At 46.2% G+C, this 24,714-nt stretch overlaps 1 protein-coding gene across 1 annotated transcript in view; it reads right to left on the bottom strand.

Moving 5' to 3' along the window:
• Window positions 1-24,714, bottom strand: part of sdk1b (sidekick cell adhesion molecule 1b) — a 354,443-nt gene that overhangs the window by 62,150 nt on the left and 267,579 nt on the right. Inside the window, exons 15-21 of the mRNA XM_061230637.1 lie at window positions 21,570-21,706; window positions 17,614-17,761; window positions 12,285-12,425; window positions 8,818-8,999; window positions 3,907-4,022; window positions 1,681-1,876; window positions 188-286 (exon numbers count right to left, since the gene is read on the bottom strand). Of these exons, the coding sequence (XP_061086621.1) occupies window positions 188-286; window positions 1,681-1,876; window positions 3,907-4,022; window positions 8,818-8,999; window positions 12,285-12,425; window positions 17,614-17,761; window positions 21,570-21,706 (1,019 nt within the window). The remainder of the gene's footprint in view (window positions 1-187; window positions 287-1,680; window positions 1,877-3,906; window positions 4,023-8,817; window positions 9,000-12,284; window positions 12,426-17,613; window positions 17,762-21,569; window positions 21,707-24,714) is intronic.

Raw genomic sequence — 24,714 nt, 5'->3', positions numbered from 1 at the left:
CAATAGCACAGACCAGCGTCTGATCGCGCAGGGCCAGGGGGAACGGGAAGAGATAGGACAAGAAGAAAAGCCAGGGACTTCAAAGACCCGCTGTGTAAATGTGCAGGGCTTGGCACCTCCAGCTCCATGCATAGGGATGTGGAGAGTGGGGAGAGGGTCTGTCTGGAGGAGGGGATTCGGGCCTAACCTGTGATGATGCCATTCTTTTCAACAGGCTCCTGCCAGCTGACACGCAGGGAGGTGTCCAGGATCTCTGTGAAGCTCAGGTGACCCACTGGGCCCGGTGCTGTAAGCGACACACACACAAACAACGCACGCACACGCACAAGCACACGCACACACACACACACAGATACGTGTATATGCACACACGCATGCGCTCACACACATACACCCAATGCACACACACAGATACATACACATGTACACACACACACACACACACACACACACACACACACACACAGATACGTGTATATGCACACACGCATGCGCTCACACACATACACCCAATGCACACACACAGATACATACACATGTACACACACACACACACACACACACACACACACACACACACACAGATAGGTGCACATGCACACACGCACACACACAACACACACACACAAAACATCCATTAGAAATTCTTCTGAATGGAACACAGAATCAAGTTAAGCAGTTCATAAAGACTCATAAAGACATTTAACATAACAGGTTATCACACTGTGAAGTTTTTATATTCAGAATTATGATGTTAAACATAAATATTAGGCTTTATCATTAATAGAAATATTCAAGTAATGCTGTGAGACTACAACAATATGTCACTGTTGGAAAATGTCATTGATATTCTGTTGAAAGAATACCATATATGGTCTTGAAATTATTGGCAGACTGTACGTCCGGGCTACTGGGAAAAAGAAGCAGCAGCAGTGTTCAGCAGCCATAAGAAGATTAATCAATAGAGTAATGTGGTTTAAGCAGGGAGAGGAGGGGCAGATACATGCATGATCTATTTCATTGAGCGAAACATGTTTTCAAATCCTACTTTATCTCTGGATTTTCAGCATGTTATTTGCAACCGTTTCATAAGACAGTTCTGGAGAGTAATGCAAATCTGTAAAGATAACCTTTTTTTTATGTTTTTCATAAATATGACATCGCTCACACATACTGTAAAACCTACACTTTAAACACATTCACGTTTCTGAACGAGAGTAAACTGTTGCAGCGAATTGAACATGTTGAGAGTTACAGTGAAACGCATGGATAACAGCTTGCATTCGACACAATAATAAATAAAAAAAACTCCAGTGTTCACCAGTGTTCCAGCATTCAACCGCCAATTTCTCTCCAAAGATAATGCACAGCATTAGCCATTTAACATCACTCGTAATGTACATACATGCAGGATAACAGTGAGCAGTTAACACACATCCAGCTGGTTTATTTTTACAGCAGCGCACACCAATCACCACAGCAGACTGCAGATTTCAGAGTGGAGGGAAACAAAGCACCGCCATGACCGAAATACAAAGCGGCAGAAATGAAGCAGAGAGATGAAATGCCCTCGGAGGCGAGGGTCGGTGGGGGGGGGGGGTAAAAAGCAGCGGAAAATGGTTTGGGCAGAAGCCGATGAAGCGGGCGGTAAAGCGTGTGAAGGTGGACCCTCGCACTCACCGTCCTCGTGGGTCTGCACCAGCTGGGCCGGGCTGCTGGGCCCGTCCCCCGGCGTGGTGAAGCACAGCACCGACGTCAGGTACCAGGTGAACTTCTTCAGCCCGCTGACCAGGCCCACGTGCCGCGCCCCGTGGAAGTCCGGGGTGATGGTCACCACGGTGACGATGTCCGGGGACTGCTCCGGCCACGCCAGCAGCTGCGGAGGAGGGATTGTAAGTCGGCGGCGAAACGGTACGAATGCTAAAAGAACCTCGGGTGGTGGGGGTCGAAAGCACGGGGAGCGACAGACTGACCGGCAGAGGCCTTGCCCTGTCTCTCTCGAGCGTCTCCATGGGAAACGTAGCCCCGGGTCTGCCGGCATGGATTTCCTGTCGCGCCGCAGTCAATCGAGTGATGCCATCGACCCCTTTCGGATTTCAACTCTAAGGAGCGTCTACAACTTACTTCAGATGAAATTGTTCTTCTCAGACACGCTCTTGTTCAATAACTGTAATTTAGCGGCTATGCTTTCCAGATTGAAGTTATAGGGTGTTCTGTACCGGCTCAGATAGCTCCTTGATCAGCCCTGCCTGCTTCTGGAGGAGGTATATACACCTTCCGCCAAGATTCCAATCCTTCCTTTAAATTATTCACTGATAGCTAGAGTGCAGTTGTATGAGGCTGAAATCTGTACAGAAAGGGAAGCTGTTCTTTTATCTGCCTTTTAATATAAAGGCAAAAATATAGATCATTTTAGGCATTAAATGCGCTGCTCTACTTCGGAAGCAGAAGTGGCTCTCGTTGTATTGAACCGCAGTACAATACTGGCTGCCCTTTCGTTGTAGGTTACAGCGCACAACTGCCGAAAACCAATTCAGCAGAACAGGTTCCTTCACACACCGTCATTGGGATAAGCCAAGGCAGCATTAGGCATGGAAACAGGAACTAGAAGAAAAATACACGGCCAGGTCAGATATTGGACGCTGGCGACCAAGGGTTTGACTCAAAAAAACCTGAGTTTTCCTAATTTCTCCTTTCTCCTTTATTTACCCATTGAGATGGTTATCTCTTTTACAAGGGAGCCCTGGCCAAAGGAGGAGAAAGCAAAGAATACAACATAAAATTAAATACAATACAAACACAAAAGCACAACACAAATTACTCATTTATACAATCTCAAATAAAACAGCTGCAATGTTTGCAACCTCAAGCCACAATTTGAAAAGGCTATCTTCTATATCAGAACCTTATGACCCCTGACTGTGCCACTGTTTTCTTATGCATGTGTAAACAGCCAGATAATCACACCATCTCAGAATCCCCTCTCAGTATCAACAATGCTTGCAGGAGAAGAGAATACAAAGATGGATTAACTTTAGCCAAGCAGAAAAAATGCCTTTTTCTTGCCAGATGTGCTTAAATGTTCTGGGACTTCAATACAGTGGCTGTAACGGAAACATCAATTTTGTCTTGAAGGCATCAAGGCTTCATATGGCAGACTTTCCAAGGTAACGTGAAGCTTGTCCGGCAGACTGAATCTGCATTCGTTTTATACGGAATATTCCAGAACCGAGTCTGGCCTAAAGGTCATTCTCCTTCAGTTTTCATCAGGTCTAAGAGGCTTAGAGGAATCTGAGCAGGTAAGCATTTGCGGGTCTGAAAAAAATACAAGTGTTTAAAATCCATTCATTCATTTATTTATTTGATAATTTATCTCTTTCTGCTGCCTCAGAAACGCCTCCAGGTGAGCTGTGGAATTGGCGGAGAAGGACCAGTTCCATGTCTAATGCAGGGGGAATGCACCTGAGAGGCAGGTTGCTGCTGTAACTGGAGAAGAGTTACTACAGCTGCCGCAGTAACAGTGTTTCTATACCAGAGGTGGTGAACAAGAGCCATAACAGTTTCTGGTTTCCATGCCAACTTCTGGTCTTTTTGCATAATTAGTCCTAACATTCATGCCCTCTGACATTTCAGCTAAATTTCTTGATAAGTGCATGAATAACAGCTAAATACTGCTCTTGTGTTCCAATATGAAACATTTTGCTGTGATCATATCTATGAGTGGACCAGTATTGATGTATACAGCCAATTCGTTCATTTAGCCAGGTTAATTGGTGGAAACAAAAACCTGCATACACCCCGGTCCTCCAGGACCGGAATTGCCCACCACTGTTCTAAACTCAAGGCCCTGTACTGAACGCCTAAGTAACAAACATGAGGACTGCACTTCCCTGTTGAGCCCCGTACCTTGTATCCTTGATTGATGCCGTTAATAAACTGCTGTGGCGGAGGGTTCCACGTGAATTTGACGGTGGTTGAGTTCAGCGCTTTGGCCTCCACGTCCTGAGGGGGCGCTGTCGGTACTGAAAAAAAAAGATAGGAGGGGATGAGCCGTAAGGACCGGTTTGAGACTCACCTTCTGCACCTCTCCGCCGGATGACACAATTAAAGATGACAGGCATCTTTCCACACAGACCCCCGCTTGTTTTATTACCCGCTCCTATAGATAGATAAGGAGGGACAGAGAGAGGGTGCCTGGAGTCCCATACTCCAGGCTCAAGTCCTGCAGTAATTCGCTCCATAACGGGCAGGAAAGAGCAATACCCAGTAATGATGTTATTGTGCTGCTTTAAAGTGCAGGAAAGGGCAGATTGAGAATGTACACTTTTTGATTTTGAAAGAAGAGAAATGTCTGCGAGACACTTCACTGTGTGACTGTACGGCCTTGCGGCTTCCTCTAAAGTAATATCGCTGTGACATTCCCGGGGCCCAAACCGCATCAAAGAGCTTATCTGAGCGTATGTATCTAAGGAACAGATGGACGCCGTAACTACTGCTGCTTTGAGTAGCCAAGTTTTGCTTGCGAACCTCTGATTTCTTGTCTGTTTTCTGGTGGATTCGACACGCGACAAACTCAACTGGCCGGCACCGCGGAGGAAAGACGAAATAAAGCAATTGTCACCGTAAGGAAACAGGTGTTAAACGACTCAACCGTACGTCTCGGAGAAAAACGCACACACACATTTTCTGCTTTCAATTAACCCAACCTCATTTTGTGCCCTTTGAGGAGGAGGCGGGTGGGAACAAATCCGTGTCTCTGCAGAGAGCTTTGGTAGGAGGAAAAGTTTGATAATTAGATTGCGATAAAAAAAAAGTCCAATATCAATTTGGCCTGATCTGATAGCTGGCGGCGTCTGACCTGATGGTGAGCAGCAAGTTAATTGAGTTCTAATGGCCGGAGCCTGGGCGGAGATGACGCAGCAACGCAAAAGGCTGGCTGGCATAACTCCTCCGCTTGTCACCAGAACTGAGAGGGTCTCCCTCAGCAGAATACTAAGGACATTAATTATCAGGCCGAAGCCGCATGCCAGCACTCAGGCGCACTCGTCGCTCAGTAACTGACAGGTGTGTGACGCGTGGTCGATATCACCGAGGGATGGGACCCCTCCTTCACGCTCCGAGGCCGGGGCCCCGGGGCCCTGTCATGCGCCCGGCGGTCCCCCAAGCGCGTTGTTCTGACTCACCTGTCATCGCCAAAGTAAACACGCTGCCTCGACCTGGACGTACTCTTCCCAGCAGGAGGGCCGTGCCGAGGGCGTTTTAGCCGAGCGATTCGACCTCTGAACCGAGTCGCGCAGAGGGAGTTTTCCGCGCACCAGCCGTGCCGAACAATAGTATCCACCCAATACCCCGGCGAAGTGCTAAAAAGCACTCAGCCCTCCTCTTCGCTGCCTATTTTCAAACCTCAATATCCGTCAGACCTCAACAGTAGAATGACACGCCAAAAGAGCACAAGCACTGCTATCAAAAAAGCTAAAATAAAAAGAAATTTTAAATTACAATATGTTCTGGGTTGAGAACACAGGTGGCGTATGGATTTAGCAGCACCTGGATGCTCTCCCTCCTTACTGGGCCTCTGCTTCAACCCTGGTAAAGACGAACATCAGCGGAGTGCCTGCGGGCCCTGGCAGGGAGGCTCAGCACCAGTAGGGGGGCTTCACAGGGGGGAAACGTTAGCCTCAGCATCATGCGGTGCGGCACACTTAGGCCCCAGTAACTCCCCGGCTAATATAAATGTAGCTTGCAATGTAGCTGCCGTGTAGCGGCAATGCTATAACATCGACGGAACATTCCAGTAACACCAGGAGAACATTTTGTGTTAGCTGGCCGATAACGGCTCTTCGGTAGGCAGAGCGGCAGTGCAGAGGAGCCAGCTCTTTCCTCATATTTCAGATACCCCTTTAATAACACGTTTCCCCTCTCAAGGATACCACAGGTGACAGAACATGATAAATAAAGTCGCTGAGCGTTTCCCCGCGCAACCAAATAAGGAGACATCAAGCCCACAAAAAGCGCCGCGTGTTTTCTGTGAACTCAATTTCGGCGGGTTCGTTTTCATGCCGACGGCGGGTACCTTTAATTCTCGTGGTGAATATATGATCAAAAATGCAATGTGCACTATAGTTACGGTCTGTGTAAAAGCACATTATGCATGCATGTACGCTGTGATCAGGACAAAGACATACCCAATGTACAGTAATGCGAAGCAAGACCGTGCTCTTGTTATCTTACTCATTTTCTAGGAAAGTGTGTTTTAAGATGCGATGGAAATAGATGGGATATGAAGTTCAAAGCAGTGGAACTACTGAGGTGAACCGGAGACACCGTGCTGCAGGGGAAGCAAACGAGCAATGAGGACTCATCCAATTATACTTTTACTTTAGCTATTCAGTATAATATCCCAAAGCACTTTCCCAGGGTACAGCCAGCAGACACGCTGATAAGGCCTGTAACACACCGAGCCATGAGCTGGCTGACCGCGACCCGTAATATCTTAATTGACCGTGCAACTCTAAAGATTTTTGGCTATCAACAAGCTAGACAAAAAGCCAAAAACTGCCTTACTCACTGTATGAGTGGCACTGATAGCATTTCCATAAAGACTGTATGGTTCTTACAAATAATATGCTTATCCAAATGGTTCGGACAATTCTGGCAGGGTTCATTCAGACTGTAAGGTTCTTACCGATAGCACGAATTGGGATTGTGTTTTTTTTCTTTTTTTACGTTTCGTTTGCCCTTCATATGCAGTGAGTAATCCACGGGCAAATAAAAGACAAAAAGCAGACAGAGAGCTGTGAGTTTTAAAGCTGATTTGGAGACAAGACTCAATATAGAGCGAGTGAACCAACCCTAAAGAGCATTAAACCTGAAATGTGATTTGCGGCAGCTAGCAGCATACTGTAGCTCCAGGTGCCTGGGGAGGGTTTGAGTTAGACCTTCCTAACCAGAACAGACTTTTACAGATTTCACAACCCAGGTGCAAAATACAGCTATGGCCAGCTTGAGATGACCAGCTACCAGCCGTTTCAAAACATAGCTTGAGCTGGTCTGAAATGGTGAACCAGCTACCAAGTTGTTTTTTTTTCAGCCGGGAACAACATCACTACCTGTTTTCTGCTTACTCATTTCCTTTTTTCTTCGTTCAAAAACCCTATTATACATGGTTAGAAGCACATTTTAAAAGAGCCTTCCCCTAGAACCATTTGTGCTGTTGTACCGAGGTCACTGAGCCCAAAACCCATTCGTCAGACTTACCGCCAAAATACCGCAGATATCCATAAAATAACTGAGCTCTGTGACACAGCTCCTTCACTGTCATGTCCAGAGCCTTTGTTTTGAGGTTGACTTTATCCTCCCAGGAAAACCCCTGTGAATAGCAGCACCGAGCCCATCGCTGGTCACCTGGAATAATGGGGCCCATCCAGACACTGCATGGCAGAGCTGCAGCACTATCTCAATCACAGGGATCACAGGCTGCTTTTCACCCTCAATCTCACACTGTAATGCCATTAATGGGCTGTGTAATTGTCCATCCACTCGGCTTTGTATATCAGCCCTGGAGCACTGAGTTCACCTGCAAAAACCTCCATGTTTGATACGGTAAAGGTATAGTTCTTAAAAAACCATGTACCGTAAATCTCCTCTGTGAAGATTTTATTTTATTTTTTTTCTGTGGGACTGACTAAGTCAAATGATTTGCCTGACTTGAAATAGCAATCTGTGGTTGTTTTCAAGCCCAAAAGAGGGAACACAAGGTTGTCTGGGGTTCGACCTTGTCATTATGAGCGCCTTGACGTCTTCAGGACAGCCAGCACTCCGTAGTGAAGGCAATCAAAACTTATCAGGGATAGCATGGTCAGATTGATTTTGACTCCTGGTACAGTAATTCCAAAAACTTTGATTGCCCTGAATAGATCGAGAGCTTTCAATGGCATCCCTGATGCGCTTTTCACATAAAACAAATTGGATAAATGAACAAGCTCTACTCACTGTTGCCCATGAGTCAATAAATTTGCTCTTCTTAAAATGATCACCTAAATGGCCAATCAGTCCAGCAGTTAAATCTTCTAATGGGTTTTATCACTTCCGTTAACAGCTCCATAGTTTATGACGTCTGAAAACCCCGGTGGAGTCCAGTCACAGTGAGAGGGACTTCAGAGAGCCAGCCCGCGGAGACTAATGACCTGCACACGTGACCGCAGAAAGCCCTTTGAAATAATGGACTTTCACAAGATTAACCTCAAAGTCAGAGGGCTCCCCTCAATCGAGTCCTCGGGGTGGCCAAGTGACGGCGGGGGATATGCCGTTAAGACAACAGGCTACTGTCATTGTTCCCGGACAGTGCGACTCCCTTCAATGTGTACTCTGTGACTGAGGGACTCACCTCCCTGCAGTGTGTACTCTGTGACTGAGGGACTCACCTCCCTGCAGTGTGTACTCTGTGACTGAGGGACTCACCTCCCTGCAGTGTGTACTCTGTGACTGAGGGACTCACCTCCCTGCAGTGTGTACTCTGTGACTGAGGGACTCACCTCCCTGCAGTGTGTACTCTGTGACTGAGGGACTCACCTCCCTGCAGTGTGTACTCTGTGACTGAGGGACTGAGGGACTCACCTCCCTGCAGTGTGTACTCTGTGACTGAGGGACTCACCTCCCTGCAGTGTGTACTCTGTGACTGAGGGACTGAGGGACTGAGGGACTCACCTCCCTGCAGTGTGTACTCTGTGACTGAGGGACTCACCTCCCTGGAGTGTGTACTCTGTGACTGAGGGACTCACCTCCCTGCAGTGTGTACTCTGTGACTGAGGGACTCACCTCCCTGGAGTGTGTACTCTGTGACTGGCGGGCTGAAGACTCCCAGGCCAGCCCCAGTATAAGCCGCCACCTGGATCTCATACTGCGTCCAGATGATCAGGTCCCTAATCAGGCAGTAGTTCATCTCAGGGCTGCTGATGTTCTTCTGCTGGTACTCCCCAGGGAGGCCGGCCAGACGATACCTGCAGTCAGAGCAGATGAGACACAAGCATACAGGCACGCACACACACACACACGCACGCACGCACGCACGCATACACACACACACGCACACACACGCACACACACGCGCATACACACGCACATGCGCGCACACACACACACACACACACACACACACACACACACACTACTATTACTATCAATGGTTATAATTAAAAATCTCCCTTATCTTCTATGTACCTCTGGCAACTCTACCGACAGGTGCTTATATCACACTAAATATCCTACTATCTGTCAGCCCCAAAGCAGTACAGCGAAGCCCTCCTTTCACAATCAAGGTTAATGCAGTTGATTGCTTTTCATTTGAAATATCAGTAGTGATAAGAACGGCACTTGCCTGCACAGGGTTAAGGAACACTGAAAGCTATGATCAGACAGGAGAAACGTGCCCCTGCCACAGGAGCCCCAGCTGCAGGGATGAAGTGGGCAGCCTAATCACTTCAGCCTGCCTGTCAAACCTGGCCAGACAGCCAGAAACAGCGGCGCACTCTCTTCCTCTGATTGCGTTTGAGGAATGGTTTCCATCAACACGCCCCGGGCTGGTAATGCGAGAGGAGGTGCAGGCGAGGCCCGGCCGGTGGGAGGGCGGTCGTTTGGCGGCCGGTGTTGGCAGGCGGGTACGCCTCTGGGGGCAGGGCTGCGGGGAGGTGGGCGATGCCCCACGGCGAGAGCAGACGCGCCCAGGCCCTGCCACGCCACCGCTCAGAGCGCCTCTACCGCCGCAGAGTCAGCCGCGCCCAGGCCCTGCCACGCCACCGCTCAGAGCGCCTCTACCGCCGCAGAGTCAGCCGCGCCCACGGCAGCATTCTCCCGGGTCCGTCCCAAAACTCGCGAAAACCCACCCTCCTATCCTCCGCTCGTTTCCTCCTCCTATCTGGAAATATGAGGGGAAGAGACGGGTGGAGGAGAGGGGGAAGTGTTTTTCGAGTACCCATGTTTCCCTCTGCTATTGTATCTCCTCCACATTTACCTGACTTCTCTGGAGGTGCGGTTCCAACAGGGCTATTACATTTCACACTTTAGGCATTTAGCAGACACACTTTTCCAGAATGAATTCTGCAAATGCATCCCAGCCACGCAGTTGCGTGTTTCACTCGGGCTATTCGTGGTTAAGTACCTTGCACAAAGGAACAGCAGCAATGTCTTATCTGAGAATCAAACCGACAACCTTGGAGAAGAATAGCCCTTAACCAGAATGCTACAGGGAAGAAAGGGAAGAGGGCTGTGCAGGCAATGGCTGAGGCTGACAAACAACTAAAAATAAGCAAATCTCAGCAAGTATTTTAAACTTCAAATCTTATTTATATTGCTTTGCTAAATAAGACAAAAATATTGCCAATGAAGTGAGACAGTTTGACTCATTTCAAGATTTGCTAATGGGGTAAGAAAATTTCATTTCACTTGTCAAGCAAACTGTAACTTAAAACAAGATTATATAATTTTCTACCTGAGTTCAAAAAAATAAAAAGATTTTAAAGGCTAGATTTACTAGAGGACCGCGACTGCTTTTCAGATGCAAAAACAGCGGCAATAAAGTTGCAATATCTTTGTGTGATTTAGGAAATGGTTGCAATGGGTCAAAGTCGCTGTTAGGATGTAATTTGCGGGGACTGCAACTTTCCTGTTGATGCAAAAGTAAATATGTTCATGCATAAGTATACCTGTAGCAAAGGCAATAAAACAGGGTGGATATGATTTAAATTAGGCAAAGCAAGTATTCCGTCTCATTTACTAAAGCACAGATTAATTGCGACTCCCTTCTTAGTGTGGGAATTTTTAGGTGTTAGAACTCCTGAACAAATGCAAGGAGACAGAAAGGAGACAGAATTTCTACAAATCTTCTACTTAATCTAATGTATTTTCAGATATAATATGAAATTATCTTTGGAATTGAAATGATCTAGCAGTCAGTAAAAAATGCAGTTGTGAGTTATATAAAGGGTATATAATCTATTGTGAATAGTTTTACCTTTAGGTTAATTTGTGTCTAATCTTTCCACACCTCCACGACTTTCTCATTTTGCAGGGATTTTTCCACCTGTCGTTCTACCAGTGTTAATATCATATCCTTAGTTGAACCACTACCTGTGTCTTTTCCCTCGTAGGGCATTTCATTTATTCGACTGCTTAATTGGCAACAATCTTCGCAAATCGGTTGTTAATTTGTCGGTATCTGCAACCACAAACAAGTTGAAATAGAGCAAATGTATTTGTGTTGCGATAGTTTCCTTAGTAAATATGGCCTGAAGTCTCATTACAAGACTAAAGCACTAGTTCCTGAAGTCTCATTACAAGACTAAAGCACTAGTTAAGGCAGCCTTTGTTTTGCACTGCAGGGCCAGATATTCAGCGTTTCTCATGTTGCACGGGCAGAAGTAGATCTGCTTAGTGAGGACCTCCTTGATGTGCTTAGTGAGGACCGCTAGCGTTAAGCCCACAATCACACACACACACACACCTATGTGACATACGATCAACCTTTTTATTTATGCATTTTATCATGCTTATTAGAAAAATGAAAACAGAGCGGTGTATTCGTGAGCACTGGTGCGCTCCTGATTCAGAGGCATATTAAAGACAAACTGAAATCAAAATTTTTTTTTTTCTTAATTTTCTTCACAACCACATGAACAAACCTTAACATTCCCAAAAATTGTAATACTTCTGTATTTTCACGTCATTGTGTACCAGCGGGTGTGTATTGAGATCAATTATCTGTACATTTTCTATTCCCCTCCAATCAATTTCCTTCCATGCAGAGGTGCATATTCTCCCCCACAGAGCTGTGGGCTACGGCTCTGCTTCCCCCTCATTTAATGATTTAACTCTCCGCCCTCCAAAAATTCCCCCCGAAAGATCAGTTTCGCTTGTATGTTCAACATATTGCAGAAGCTAGAGTTGCTCCACTCTGTTTGCGTGTGTTTAACAGTCATTGCTCCACTCTGTCTGCGTGTGTTTAACAGTCATTGCTCCACTCTGTCTGCGTGTGTTTAACAGTCATTGCTCCACTCTGTTTGCGTGTGTTTAACAGTCATTGCTCCACTCTGTTTGCGTGTGTTTAACGGTCATTGCTCCACTCTGTCTGGGTGTGTTTAACGGTCATTGCTCCTCTCTGTTTGCGTGTGTTTAACAGTCATTGCTCCACTCTGTCTGCGTGTGTTTAACAGTCATTGCTCCACTCTGTTTGCGTGTGTTTAACAGTCATTGCTCCACTCTATTTGCGTGTGTTTACCAGGCAGCCTTACCTGAGCACATAGCCCCGGAGCACGCCGTTCAGCTCGGGCTCTGGAGGAGGCTGCCACTGAACCATGATGGACTGGTTGGTCCGCCCGCTGGCCACGATGTTTTTCGGCGGGGCGCTAGGAGCCTCCTCTCGCAGCATTAACCTATCGGGAAGTACAGACCAAACTAGGATATCAGAGAAACAAAATAATACAATACATAATTTGTTATTTAGCTGATGCATTTATCCGAAGCAACTTACAGTTGACTCGACTAAGCAATCCCCCCTGGAGCAATACATGGTTGGCCCCTTGCTGAAGGCCCCAACAGCTGTGTGGATCTAATCGTGGCTACACCGGGGCTTGAACCGCCAAACTTCCGGGTCGCAGTCATGCAACTTAGCCGCTACAGGCAGACCCATGACAGGACAGAGCACTCATAGTTGGGTCTGTTTCAGGCTGCACTACATCCACTGTGGCAGTTTACATGAGCTGCAAATATCACTCACCCACAAACACACAGCTACTTGGCCCAAGGTTATATTTAGGTATAGTCTACTTTAGCTGCACATTACAAGACAATTTCCCAGCGGATGACACTGACGGAGTCCTTCTCTGGGAACAGCCACGGCGCGAACAGAAGAGGCCACCTGGGAATAATTGGTAGCCGCGGAGCTCGTTTGTCCACACAATTGCAGAAATCCCACTCCTGAAATTAGATTGATGGTGTAAAAGGGAAACTCTCAGGAGGGGAATAACGACACAAAACAAAATAAAACCGCAAAACTCAATTAGTGATTAATGGCATTATCAGGGCGCCGTGTGCTAGCGGGTGATAAGCGTAGCGTCGAGTCGTCGTCTTCCCATCCAGGGGCCGGGGGCCAGGGGCCTGGGGTGTGGTGAGCAGGCAGACTAGGTGCTCAGTTACGAGGCTTCGGGGTCATTCCAATCGCTTATTTTATCCTTGTCTCCATAACTGACCTCAAAATCGATAGAGGTCCCCCATCTTTAAGGGCATTCCAACCCGTTAAATGTTCCCTGAAGGAGCTAGGAGCCAGGAACTGCAGTACGAGGCTCATAAAGAATTATTGAGCAAGGAAAGACAAACGCATCCTTTGTGGACGTGTTTCTTCGGAATGTGTGACGTGAATGTTCTGAACGATCGACCTGTGGTTCCACCTCTCCCCATCTGCCACGTCTGTAACTGACGTTTTCTTGATTCCTCCGTTCCCTTAGCTGAGTTTGCTCTCGGCCAGATGTGACACTCCGCCACCCTGACCAGGACTCGACTGGCACTGAAAACCTGACTGGCCTGGACAGTGGGAGCACATAATAATCGGCATGTAAAAAAAAAAGAAAGAAATCAGCGGATTCAAAAATGATCCAGCAGATTCAAACATCGACGCTGACGGTTCAGCTGCCTCTCTGAGCCGCTACGCCACTGTACATGACATTTCCTCGCGGCCCATACATTCCATGCTAATGGATTGTTAAATCTGTATTAACAAGTATCACTGCGGTACGCTCGCTTCGCCCGCGACTTCAAAGTTTAATGAGGGATCCTTGGGTTATTCGAGATTTATAGTCGGTGTCTCCTTAAAACTGCAATCATTTGTTATTCCTCGCTGGAAGTCCTCTCCTTAATTAATGCCTTCAATTTCAAATAATAGGGAGCAGCGCTGTGGCGCTGCTTTGTAAATCTGCCTAATCAGGCCCATATGTGAGAGAGCCGCAGTGTGATTGCAGCAGCACTCCGGTCTGATGGCCCTTCCTTCATGGGATATTTACCCATTTATTTCCGCCGTTCTCCACAGCGCACATCTGCCGCGCGGCTCCCCCGCTTTTAGCATCAACGGCGGAGGCGAGGAAGCCGGTATTTCTTATTTTACTGCCGCGCGTCACTCCGGCGCGCAACAATCCGGCGGGTGCGATCACGCGGGGGCCCGAAGGAAAGGCCTTGCCGACGTCTCTGCCTTTAATCTACGTATGGAGAGCTCCGCCGTTATGAATGGTAAACATTAACAACCCTTTATGACGGTAACAGCCGTTATGAGTTATGCTTACTTTGGATCTCCCCTGTCCCAGCATTTCTGTACTTCACAGAATGGGGTCGTCTGGAGGTTGCACAAATGGTCGTGGTCCAGAAAGTTGCTTCAAGGAAAAACTGCCAAAAATGGAACTCTTTTTGAAAGCTAACAATTCATTAGCTTTGTAACAGATTCTCATTTTTGTGCTTATAAGGAACAATACAGAGCTGGTTTGGAGAGACTAAGAATATCAACAGTGAATCACCAAGGGGGAGCTCTCTCTCTCTCGCTCTCTCTCTCTCTCCTGATGAAGTTCTTCTCTGTATGAAAGAATGTTTCTTCCAACACACAGCAGAGAGAGTAGCTCAGAGGCATGGCTCACTGACAAAACTCATGTCATCTCAAACGCACAAAGAACAAAGGGCACAATTATTCCTATTATTCTAACGAGAGAAAGCTTAACTTGCACAAGCACAACCGCTGCGTTTGAGCTTTTGATGGTGAACTATTATCCGGGGGGAAGCTTTCAGTTTTTGTGACACTGCAGGCGGATACCCTTCCACCACGTGGGCGGTGTACATATGTTTATTCCAGCAGAGGTACAGAGGTCCTGTTTCCTGTTTAAGTTTCAAATGAAGGGAACATCAGGAGCAGAGGGAAGCCTATAGGCCTTTTAAAAGGGAAATCAGCATTTGCATGTGTGTGTGTGTGTGTGTGTGTGTGTGTGTGTGTGTGTGTGTGTGCCTGTGTATGTGCGTAAGTATGTGTGTGTGTGTGTGTGTGTGTGTGTGTGTGAGAGAGAGAGAGAGAGAGAGAGAGAGAGAGAGAGAGAGAGATTGGTCCCAGGTTAAAACAAGGCGAAGAGTGGACCATCTTGCATACTGCTAGAGAAAGTCATAGCTTCTGAGGGCAGGAGGAAATTGGCAGCTTTTCTGCAAGAGCCAGCTGCTGCATCAGTACCAGCGTCCAACTTTTATTTGGAAAGCTTTCACAGAATTCAACAATCTCATTTCATGGCACCCAGTGAGGATTTATTTCACTTTGAACACTGGGGCCCCCTCCCTACGCAGGGGCGGCGAGCTTCTGTGAGGAACAGGTACCCCGATAATGATCAGTCCAAAGTCACATTTCAAATGAATCACTGTGAATGCGATGCTGCAATTTCATCGTTGTTCAGATCTGCAGCACAGGTAAATAACACCCTTCTCACTCGTGCATTTTCAACAAGTTAGCATAGTATAAGTGCTGTCCAAGGCTTTCCCAGACGACTCAGACACGCTCCATAAGTACTCTCACGCTGTTCCAGAAGATTCCACCAGATTCACCGCATTTCACAGACGGCAGCTCTTCGACAAGCATAATCAATACAAAACAGCTTTCAGAAAAAAAACTCAAATTAGCCCTGGCTGATATAGATTTGAAGTTTTGTTTTTGAAAAATAATATCTATACGAGGGCTTCTGTCATTATAGGATGAACATTTTTCATCAGTAAAGGTTGAGTCAACCAAAAAAACAAAAAAAAGTGATGTAACCAATTTTTTAAATCTATATCTACCATTACATATGAATGCATTAATTTTGTGTGACAACATAGCGATTTTCTCAAGCATATTGATCGTGTTTAAGAATTGCACATAAACTCAGTTCTGCATCTCGAGGTAATCTAAGATAGTTTGATCTGAAATATGCCAAAACACATGGGGATGGTGAATGTCTCACTACTTCCCCAGGGGCATTACAGTATAGCTGTACAGAGATAATGACCTCAGAGATGTATAGCATCTCTAATGATTTTCGTCAAATGCGAAGTCTTGTCTAACTAGTAGTGGCATTAATGGGAACATTTCAGGAAAGAATATGAAAGAAATGAAGAATTTAAATTTTTTATACACAGACTTGATGGAGTTCACAGCCAAAAGGCCACTAATTGGGTCCACATAAGTTAAGCAGCTAGGTGTTCAAATTTTAATGAGAGCCTCATCAATATTTGACCTCCCCCCCGACTTCAGATTAAACAAAGTTGTGTTAATACGCTCTATTGATTAAATGACAAATACATATATTTAAGCTGAAACTACTCTTCCCCCCCCGCTCTTTGGGCCTCCTTTATTCAGTGTGTGAATGTTGCATCATACTCCAGGCCCTACAGGGCGCGCACCAGCGGGGGACACCCTCACCACGCCGTGAGAAGAACCGCAGGTACAGGACGGCATTGGGCGAAGACCGATACCCAAGCGTTCCAGGCGGCTACAGCGGAGCTCGGCTGCCGTTCGCCGAAAGGTCTCGCCAGGATCCCCAGGTATGTCCGCTGGGATCACAAGCCTCGTTTACTGGATGGGGTCCTGGGTGTCTCTGGCGTTCCTGGCACCGGGAGTCCGTACCTGGGGCCTTCTGCCATCCCATCTACACCCCTCCGGCGCGATTACCGCCGCGGGCGCTTTCCGGGAGCGACGCCATCGCTCACGCAGGGATGAATGCGAACAGACACCCTGATGAATATTCTCGCCATTTAGACCGCTGAAGTGCAGGGCTTAGGAGGGGGAGGGACGGAGGGGGAGCGTTCTGCCTTAATTGTTTCGTAGCGCTGCATCACTGTCGGAGGTGAAGTCCCCGATCTTTTCAGAGGTGCCTTTCGGTTTTCGGCAAACAGGAGCAATGTGAAATTTAAAGAAGCTCAGTTCAATAAGGCTGATGAATATAAATTGCTCATTTCGGAGCAAATGGATGCCCTGTTCTCTCCGAACAAAAGATAATGCCACCTTTTTTCCCGGAGAAAAAAACAACTAGGCTTTAATAACTCATGCTAACGGAAAGAGTGCCAACCTCCCCGGCATAAAAGCAGCAGCAGAGCAGGCAGCCACCCAGACTGCTGTCTCTATAATGACTGCTGCTGTGGATCTGAATCCAGCCCAACAGATTTTCCAGCCCGCCATTTTCTCACCTTCCACAGAAAACTTTCCAATGCAAAATGTACTCAGAGAATGCAATATCAAAAATATTTTTATAAATTTCTTGGAGGGTTCATCTATGTCATAAACAAAATCTAAGTTATTTATCAGGGTAGGTAAATGGAGCATACCGTACATCTATTTAACCGATTGAAATGTAATCTGTTGATGGATCTGAACTGGAGTGTGTTGAGAACCCTAATGTAATTGCTTGGTGTTCATTTGGTTTTGAAGCATACAACATAAGCTGACATAGGTTTTGATGGTAAGATACAGGCTGGCTTCAGCTATCGCTTGTTTGGTCACTGGCTTGCGGAGAGCGATGAAGAGGAAGGTGAAGTACGTGGCGTTGGCGGGTTTGGGACAGTAACACGTACCTGTTTGTCTCGGTGCTGTACTGGCCCTTCCCCACCTGGTTGACGGCGCACACTCTGAACTGGTATGTGCGTGCTGGGGTCAGCCCTCTCACCACCACACCAGTCAGGACAGGGTCTACTTTGGGCAAGTAGATCTTCCATGGAGAGTCTGGTGTTAAAACAAGTAGGGTCCGCATCAGTTACTTTTCATTGGCAACAAAATGCAGAATGTAAATCCAAAATGGATAAAAGCTACTGTGGAAAAATACTAGCGTGTGACAAAACTTTTGAAACCCCGAGAGAATAAAACAATAAAGACAATTTGAAAATGCTTATTTTCCTCCTCTAAAGTTCAAGTGTCATTCGATATATTTCATAAGCTGATGGTCATTGTTTCTGTTATTATAAAAAAAGTGTATCTGTGTGCATACGTGTGTGTTTGTGTTGATTTTTTTTGAAAAATCACAGAAGCAGGATAAAATTCACTCTTAAACCATAACAAAAAGCACTTCACAATTGATCAATAAAATATTCATGCAAGAATTTTCAGAAGAAGCAGGTCTTTGGAGATTAAAGGAATGAAGAAGCAAAGTAGTGAAAACCTGAAATATTTGACTCATGTCAAACTTTGAGCATGACGCACAAGCACACTTGTCAACTGAACATTGAGGTTTCCTAGTACTGCAATACCGTTCACGCCAAACCTCTTTACACAGTTTATACATTTTCTACTGTTCTAATCATGTCTACAGAGTCTTTACTTCACAATACATATATTCCCCAGCAGAAGTCAACCAGGGCATTATTAATACTTAATGACTAGTTCATACAAAAGCAGACTGTTTAGACAAGAGATTGTATCCATGAAAGCCATGTGAAAGACTGCGCAGATCAGCATGTATTTCAGATCAAAGGATATTACTGGGAAGACTTGCAGTTAATTTACAGAAAAAAAAAAACAAGCACTTCAAAACATGAAAGTGCGCCTGTTGCAAATCCATCACGTCTCCAGCGTATGCCGCATCCATGGAAGCGTAGTTTAGACCTCTTTGTGTTTTAATGAAACTGCTTCTGGTCTCGAACTGGCACCAATACTGGTTCGCAATTTCGAAAACCTTGTTCTCTTCGCCGGATAGTCTGTTTTTAGAATCCAGACAATAAACAAGGCTTCTACTGTATTTCCCATGTAAGGAAAGACTACAGAGAGCTATGCGCTGGTTTTATATACCAGTAAACTGTAGGCCAAGGCACATTTTTCACTGTCCTCGCTCAGCCCGAGCAGAAATCAATCTGGGATCCTGAGCCTGTGTTCTCTCTCTCCCGCTCTGCTCATCTGCGACTGGAGCGGACTGCAGATCACGTTCAAGGAATTTCTTCACAGCATCCAAATGGAGTAGATCAGCCTTCATTAGGCTCCCCTGAGCTCCCCTGTCTTCATTCTGGCCACTTGGCTCACACTAACCCCACTCCCTTCAGAAACACAAACCCAAATGACTTCCTGCACATCATCCACAGATTACCCAGAAATCCTTCCCCCCTTCAGTCAAACAGAAAGCACTACATATCTGAACCTGAAATCCTGCTGTCCAACTGTTCACAATGCAGTTCTGCCTTTAGCATTTCCAGCACATGAGTATGTACTTTGTGTGTAAGGTACAGTGCAAAATTCTTATCATAATTATTTTTTAAATAAACATTTGGTATTAAATATTTTCTTATCTTTTTTTTTAGTTTTCTGCATTGTCAGTAGACAAGAACACATTTGAGATCTCCAAATGTCCATTTTCCAAAAAATGCAATGGTACAGTGACATCTTTGCATTTTGTAAAAAAAAAAGTAGCATAACAAATATATCAGTAAAAACGTGATCGAGGCTGTCTGGAATTACCTGGAGAGCCAGAAGCAAGCGAGACAGCCAAAGTCTGCAGAAGAACTGCGGCAGGTTCTCCAATATGTCTGGTAAAATCTAGCAGCAGATGTTCTTATTAAACTGCAGGCCAGTGTACCAAAGAGAATTGATGCAGTTTTAAAGGTTAAGGGAGGGCATAACCAATATTGATTTGATTTAGCCGTTATCTGTTCACTGCTCTTTATGGTAATATGGTAAAAATCGTCTATATTTAAAACTGTTTGTTTAATTATTTTTGCTTTACAGATTCTTCATTTATATGTGCCTTTTGCACAGTATTGTATGTGCGGTATCGGGTGAAGGCAGCCATTTGAGTCATTGCCACTCTGCTGTTCCAGTCCACGTTGAACCAGGCTGGTTTACACTCAACACGCCATGATCCTCTATCTGCTTCTAAGCAGCTTAATGCAGCAAGCAGTCAAATTCCGCTACACAGTCTATTAATCTCTTTGTCACCCCAGGGTCTAGCTCCGTTTGAATGCTGCATCTAGTATGCTTTATTTATTCAATCTTTTACTCGCTTTCTTTCTCCCTCACTTTCTTCCTCTCTCCTTTCCAGTCGCTTGGTTCCATACTCAAACTAAAATGTGTAATAAGTGATTTGGCAATGGAGAAATTTAACGGATATACAATTTGATTGTAGTACTGGGCGTGTGTGTGTGTTTGTGTGCCTGTGTATGTGTGTACTGTACAGTACATGTGCTTGTGTACATGTGTGCGTGTGTATGTGTTTGTGTGAGTGTGTGTGTGTGTGTGTGTGTGTCAGAGGGGTTCTTGTCTGCTCAATAAACTCATTGATGGGGTACAAACACAGGGGTATGAAGTTAAGAGCTCTGTAACATGTTTCAATAAAAGAGCAATAATAAGGACATATAATCAGACACAAGGATGCTGTAGTGGCTATAAAAATGCATGGCCGCTGCACTGCTACACCCTGTTCCTCATGAAAGGCTATGGCCAGACGAACACACTCTTTCAGTATCAGTAAAAGCCGGAGTTAAATTCAGCGCTTATTGGAGGGGCCATGACCTGCTCCTCGTTTCCACAGGTTGAAGGAGAGTGGGAAGGGAGCTGAGTGCTCAATCTCCATACTGCATGTAACCCTGTTTAGGATTGCCTTTGGCAAACACAGCCTTTTAAGCCTACAGTAGGTACTGTGCAACCAGGCTTATGCAAAGCAGCCCGGGCAAGAAATCTGTCCTTTACTCTCGAAATAAAAAGAGTAATAAAATAATAAATCACAGCAGCAATATTACCAAAGTGAATTATTTAGTTTTAGCATGTTTGTGTTTACAGGAGTAAAGTTTTCTGCTGATTACAACTCGAGAGAGTTGTCTAAACATTCACTGTTTTCTCAGGTCATTTGTACAGTGCTGACCTCTGTCACCCTAGTTCCCCCTGTTTACAAAAGAATAATAAACAGTGAGACGCAGACGACAACAAGCATCTGAAAAAAAGCAGTGTTTCCACTCTGCTCCCCCCTGTCAGCCCTGTTTCACCGTTATTCATGTGCTCTAGTTTAAGATGTGAGGGGACACGAATGAGAGCCCCCTAACTTGCCTTTCTCAACCGCGGAAAAGAGGAGAAGTAAGAAAAATGTCGCTGTCATAACTGACGAAAAAAAAAAATTCCCCATGTCTTTTTTTTGGGGGATCTTCACCGCTGTGCGAACTCTGCTGTGGACCTATGTAGGCTAAGCACCGACATGCAGTACAGAAGCTTCGGTGACAGCACAGATCCACTTTAGAGGAGCTGAAGTTAAAGAGAGTCCACTGACACCGCTGATGAGCCTTAACACAGAGGGAGAGACGCCTCTCTCCACAACAGGGCTGGGGCTGTGTGTGTACTGCAGAAACAGGCTTTCTGATGCTCACCACATAGCTGCTTACTGAGGACTCCAGGCAATGGATCAATCCATTAATAAATCAAACTACACGGCTCAAACTGTCAGACACCTGACCTAATAGCATTTGGTGGAAGGGAAGATAGGTCGCTCGGGCTCACACCCCTCGGAGGCGTAGTTAATTAGGTTTTTTCTCCCCCCCCCCCCCCGTTCCGTGGCACTCACTGTTTTCGGAGAGCTCGACGATGTAGTGCAGAAGGGGGCTGTTTCCGTCGAAGGGCCGGACCCAGGAGAGGTCGACGCTGCGGCTGTCCGTGGCGTTCAGGCTGGCCTGCAGGTTTCGGGGGGAGTGGGGCAGCTCGCTGCGAAGAGGGACAAAACACAAGGACACGTTTGGTACGCTGGGTCCCCCTGCACGCACCGGCAGGCCTCGTCGCGATCGGCGCCGTTTAAGATTCCACCCGGCCGCTCGCCGCCTCTCCAGAGGCCTCCGTTTAGCTCCCAGACACTCTCCCCGAAGAGCGCCGAGCCTGCCGTCTCCAGCCATTTCGCCTCATTTATTATTTTTCTCGAATCTAAGGCCTTCAAAAAGGCGATCCGATTCCCAATTCAGCTCCTTTACCGGAGCCTGCTGGAGGCAGGTGTAAGCCACTTTGACTGTGTTCCTTCTTTATTCTTTATTGATCGGTTTATTAACTATTTCTGCGGGAGAGAGCTGCCCTGCTGCGGCCTAATGTCAGGGTTTGCTGACTGCTTCAGAAAGTCATTTATTTTTACAAATTAATGCTGCTGAGACCATTAGCCCATTTAAAGTCTCGTGAGTTTCAGCTCCGGTGGTTGGTTATGACCGGACATGAAAAGTGCGAGCGCATGAGACTTGCAAATGCGGCGACGATAATCAGAAATCTGAGCTCTCTTCCAGATCGGGTTTTGTAAATATTGAAGGAAGTCCATCGGGAGACTGGGGGTGGGGGGGAAGGCAAATTAAACTCTCTCTTAAGTATCGGCGGGTAAGTTCTTATTAGTGGCTCTACAAACAAACTTAACCCAGCTTGAATAATACATAAACCATATACTTCCAAGAACCGTCTTTGCTGAAGATATTTTCACCCAGGGAAACAATGTTTGCTTTATTGTCTCTGCTGACATGAGAAAATATTTCAGTGCAATGGACCCATAAGACTTTATACAGCCGAGCAATACGTAACCTTTTATTTAACATGATTAAAAATAAAATAAAATAAAAACCTCCCCCTTCACCACACACCATTTTCATCCTAATACAAATTTTTCATACTTCCAATCAAGTTCTAATTTGCTGCATAAATATATTATAAGAGATTAAAGTGATGTCTACCTGTCTAAGTAAGACCTAAATCCTCAGAGCTACAGTTTAATTAAAAAGTATGCTCTCAAATAGTAATTATTAATTTATGAAGCAGCTCTGTGGATGTCAGAAATATTTCATTAAAAGTGAGAAGTTCTTTAGAAGCAGCCTTTGCTTTCTGCTAGAGCAGGCTCTGAGATTAGGTGAAGGCATGCGCACACAGACACACACACACACACACACACACACACACACACACACACATAAACGCACACACTCACAGACATGCTCACATGCACACGTGCACAAACACGCATACAGGCGCAAACACACGCACGCTCACACACACATGCACACACACACACGCACGTGCAGACACATACACATACACACACACACACACACACACACACACACACACGCACAGCAGATAAAGTGAAACAGGCAAGAGGCTAGGAGGGTTCCCTACTGACAGAGCCCACGCACACTTACAGAATGATCCACAGTTAGACCGCCCCACACACACCGATGTGTGTATCCAGCTGTACCACCCACTCCACTAGCACACTCCCCTGACCCCACACGCTGCATCTACTTTCCACAAAGTCCTTCCAATAACTCTTCCAACAATCATAACAGCCCACATCTCAGACAGAACCTGGGAAATCAGAGAATTGGAAGATACATCATGAGGTAAGTCAATGCCTGATGATCATTTTCAGATAGCACATATCCTGACAGTGTGGGCAACTGGAACTGTGCAACGCACATAACCCTGCTTCTGCACTCCACAACAACCTCGCGAGTAAGAGCCAGGCGCCGAGATGTCCTCCAGATTAATTTAGCCATCTTTGGAGGGTATACATATATAATGTGTGCTGTAATGGCTCGATCCGGTCATCACGGCACACTGTAATAACAGCACAGGCTGAGTCACCGAACAGCTGATTATTTAAACAGATAAAAACAGAATCGATAAGTAAACAGAAGGGCATGAGCAAAGCCAAAAGGGCGTATTTCTTCACAGTGCTGCCTTACTGTCACTGTGACCCGGTGTGTCAGGGCTGGAAGAGCAGGTGGCTATCAGGAGACTGCGCTCAACACTGGCCACGCACACACACACAACATACACTCCTCAGTTTTAGCTAATGAACACCTGATATACATACATATGCACACATACACACATACATGTGTACTGCACACACACAAACACACACACACGCGCGCACACACACACACACACATACACACATTTTAACTAACACACATGCGCGCACACAGACACACACACACACACACACACACACACACAAACACATTTTAACTAACACACACACACACAAACACACACATACACATTTTAACTAACACACACACACGCACACACACACACACACACACACGCGCGCACACACACACACACACATATTTTAACTAACACACACGCACACACACACACACACACACACGCGCACACACACACACACATATTTTAACTAACACACACATGCGCGCGCGCACACACACACACACACACACACACACACACACACACACACACACACACACACACACAGACACACACACACACACTTTAGCTAACGCACACCTGATATCCTCACACGATGCCCATTAAGACGGCGGAAGAGCCCAGGCGTGCAGAAGCGCGGCCGAGCTTCAGAGTAATATTGTAATTATAAGCCGGCTCTTTCTTCCTCCGCCCCGGAGGGAAGTGTAATACCAGCAAGCCTGATGAAAAAGGACCCAGCCGCCCTGCCGAGGAGCCATTGTCTCTGACCCCACTTCTGCACCGAACGCCGGAGCGGGCTGCCGGCTGCCCCCCTCCCCCTCAGTGCCAGTTAGAAATATAAATTAGGGAGTGTGGATACGGAGCTCCTGAACCTGCACTACACTGGGAGCCGTGCCTTCCAGCACTGTCCGCCTATAATGCTTAATAGACTGTTTCACTGTTACCTCAGAGAAATCACAAATTTACTGTGCGGTAATTAGCTATTCACTGCTAAATTGAAATGAGGCAAG

Source organism: Conger conger, chromosome 2 (assembly GCF_963514075.1).
Source record: "Conger conger chromosome 2, fConCon1.1, whole genome shotgun sequence".
Taxonomy (NCBI): domain Eukaryota; kingdom Metazoa; phylum Chordata; class Actinopteri; order Anguilliformes; family Congridae; genus Conger; species Conger conger.
This window is presented reverse-complemented; position numbering and strand designations above follow the sequence as displayed.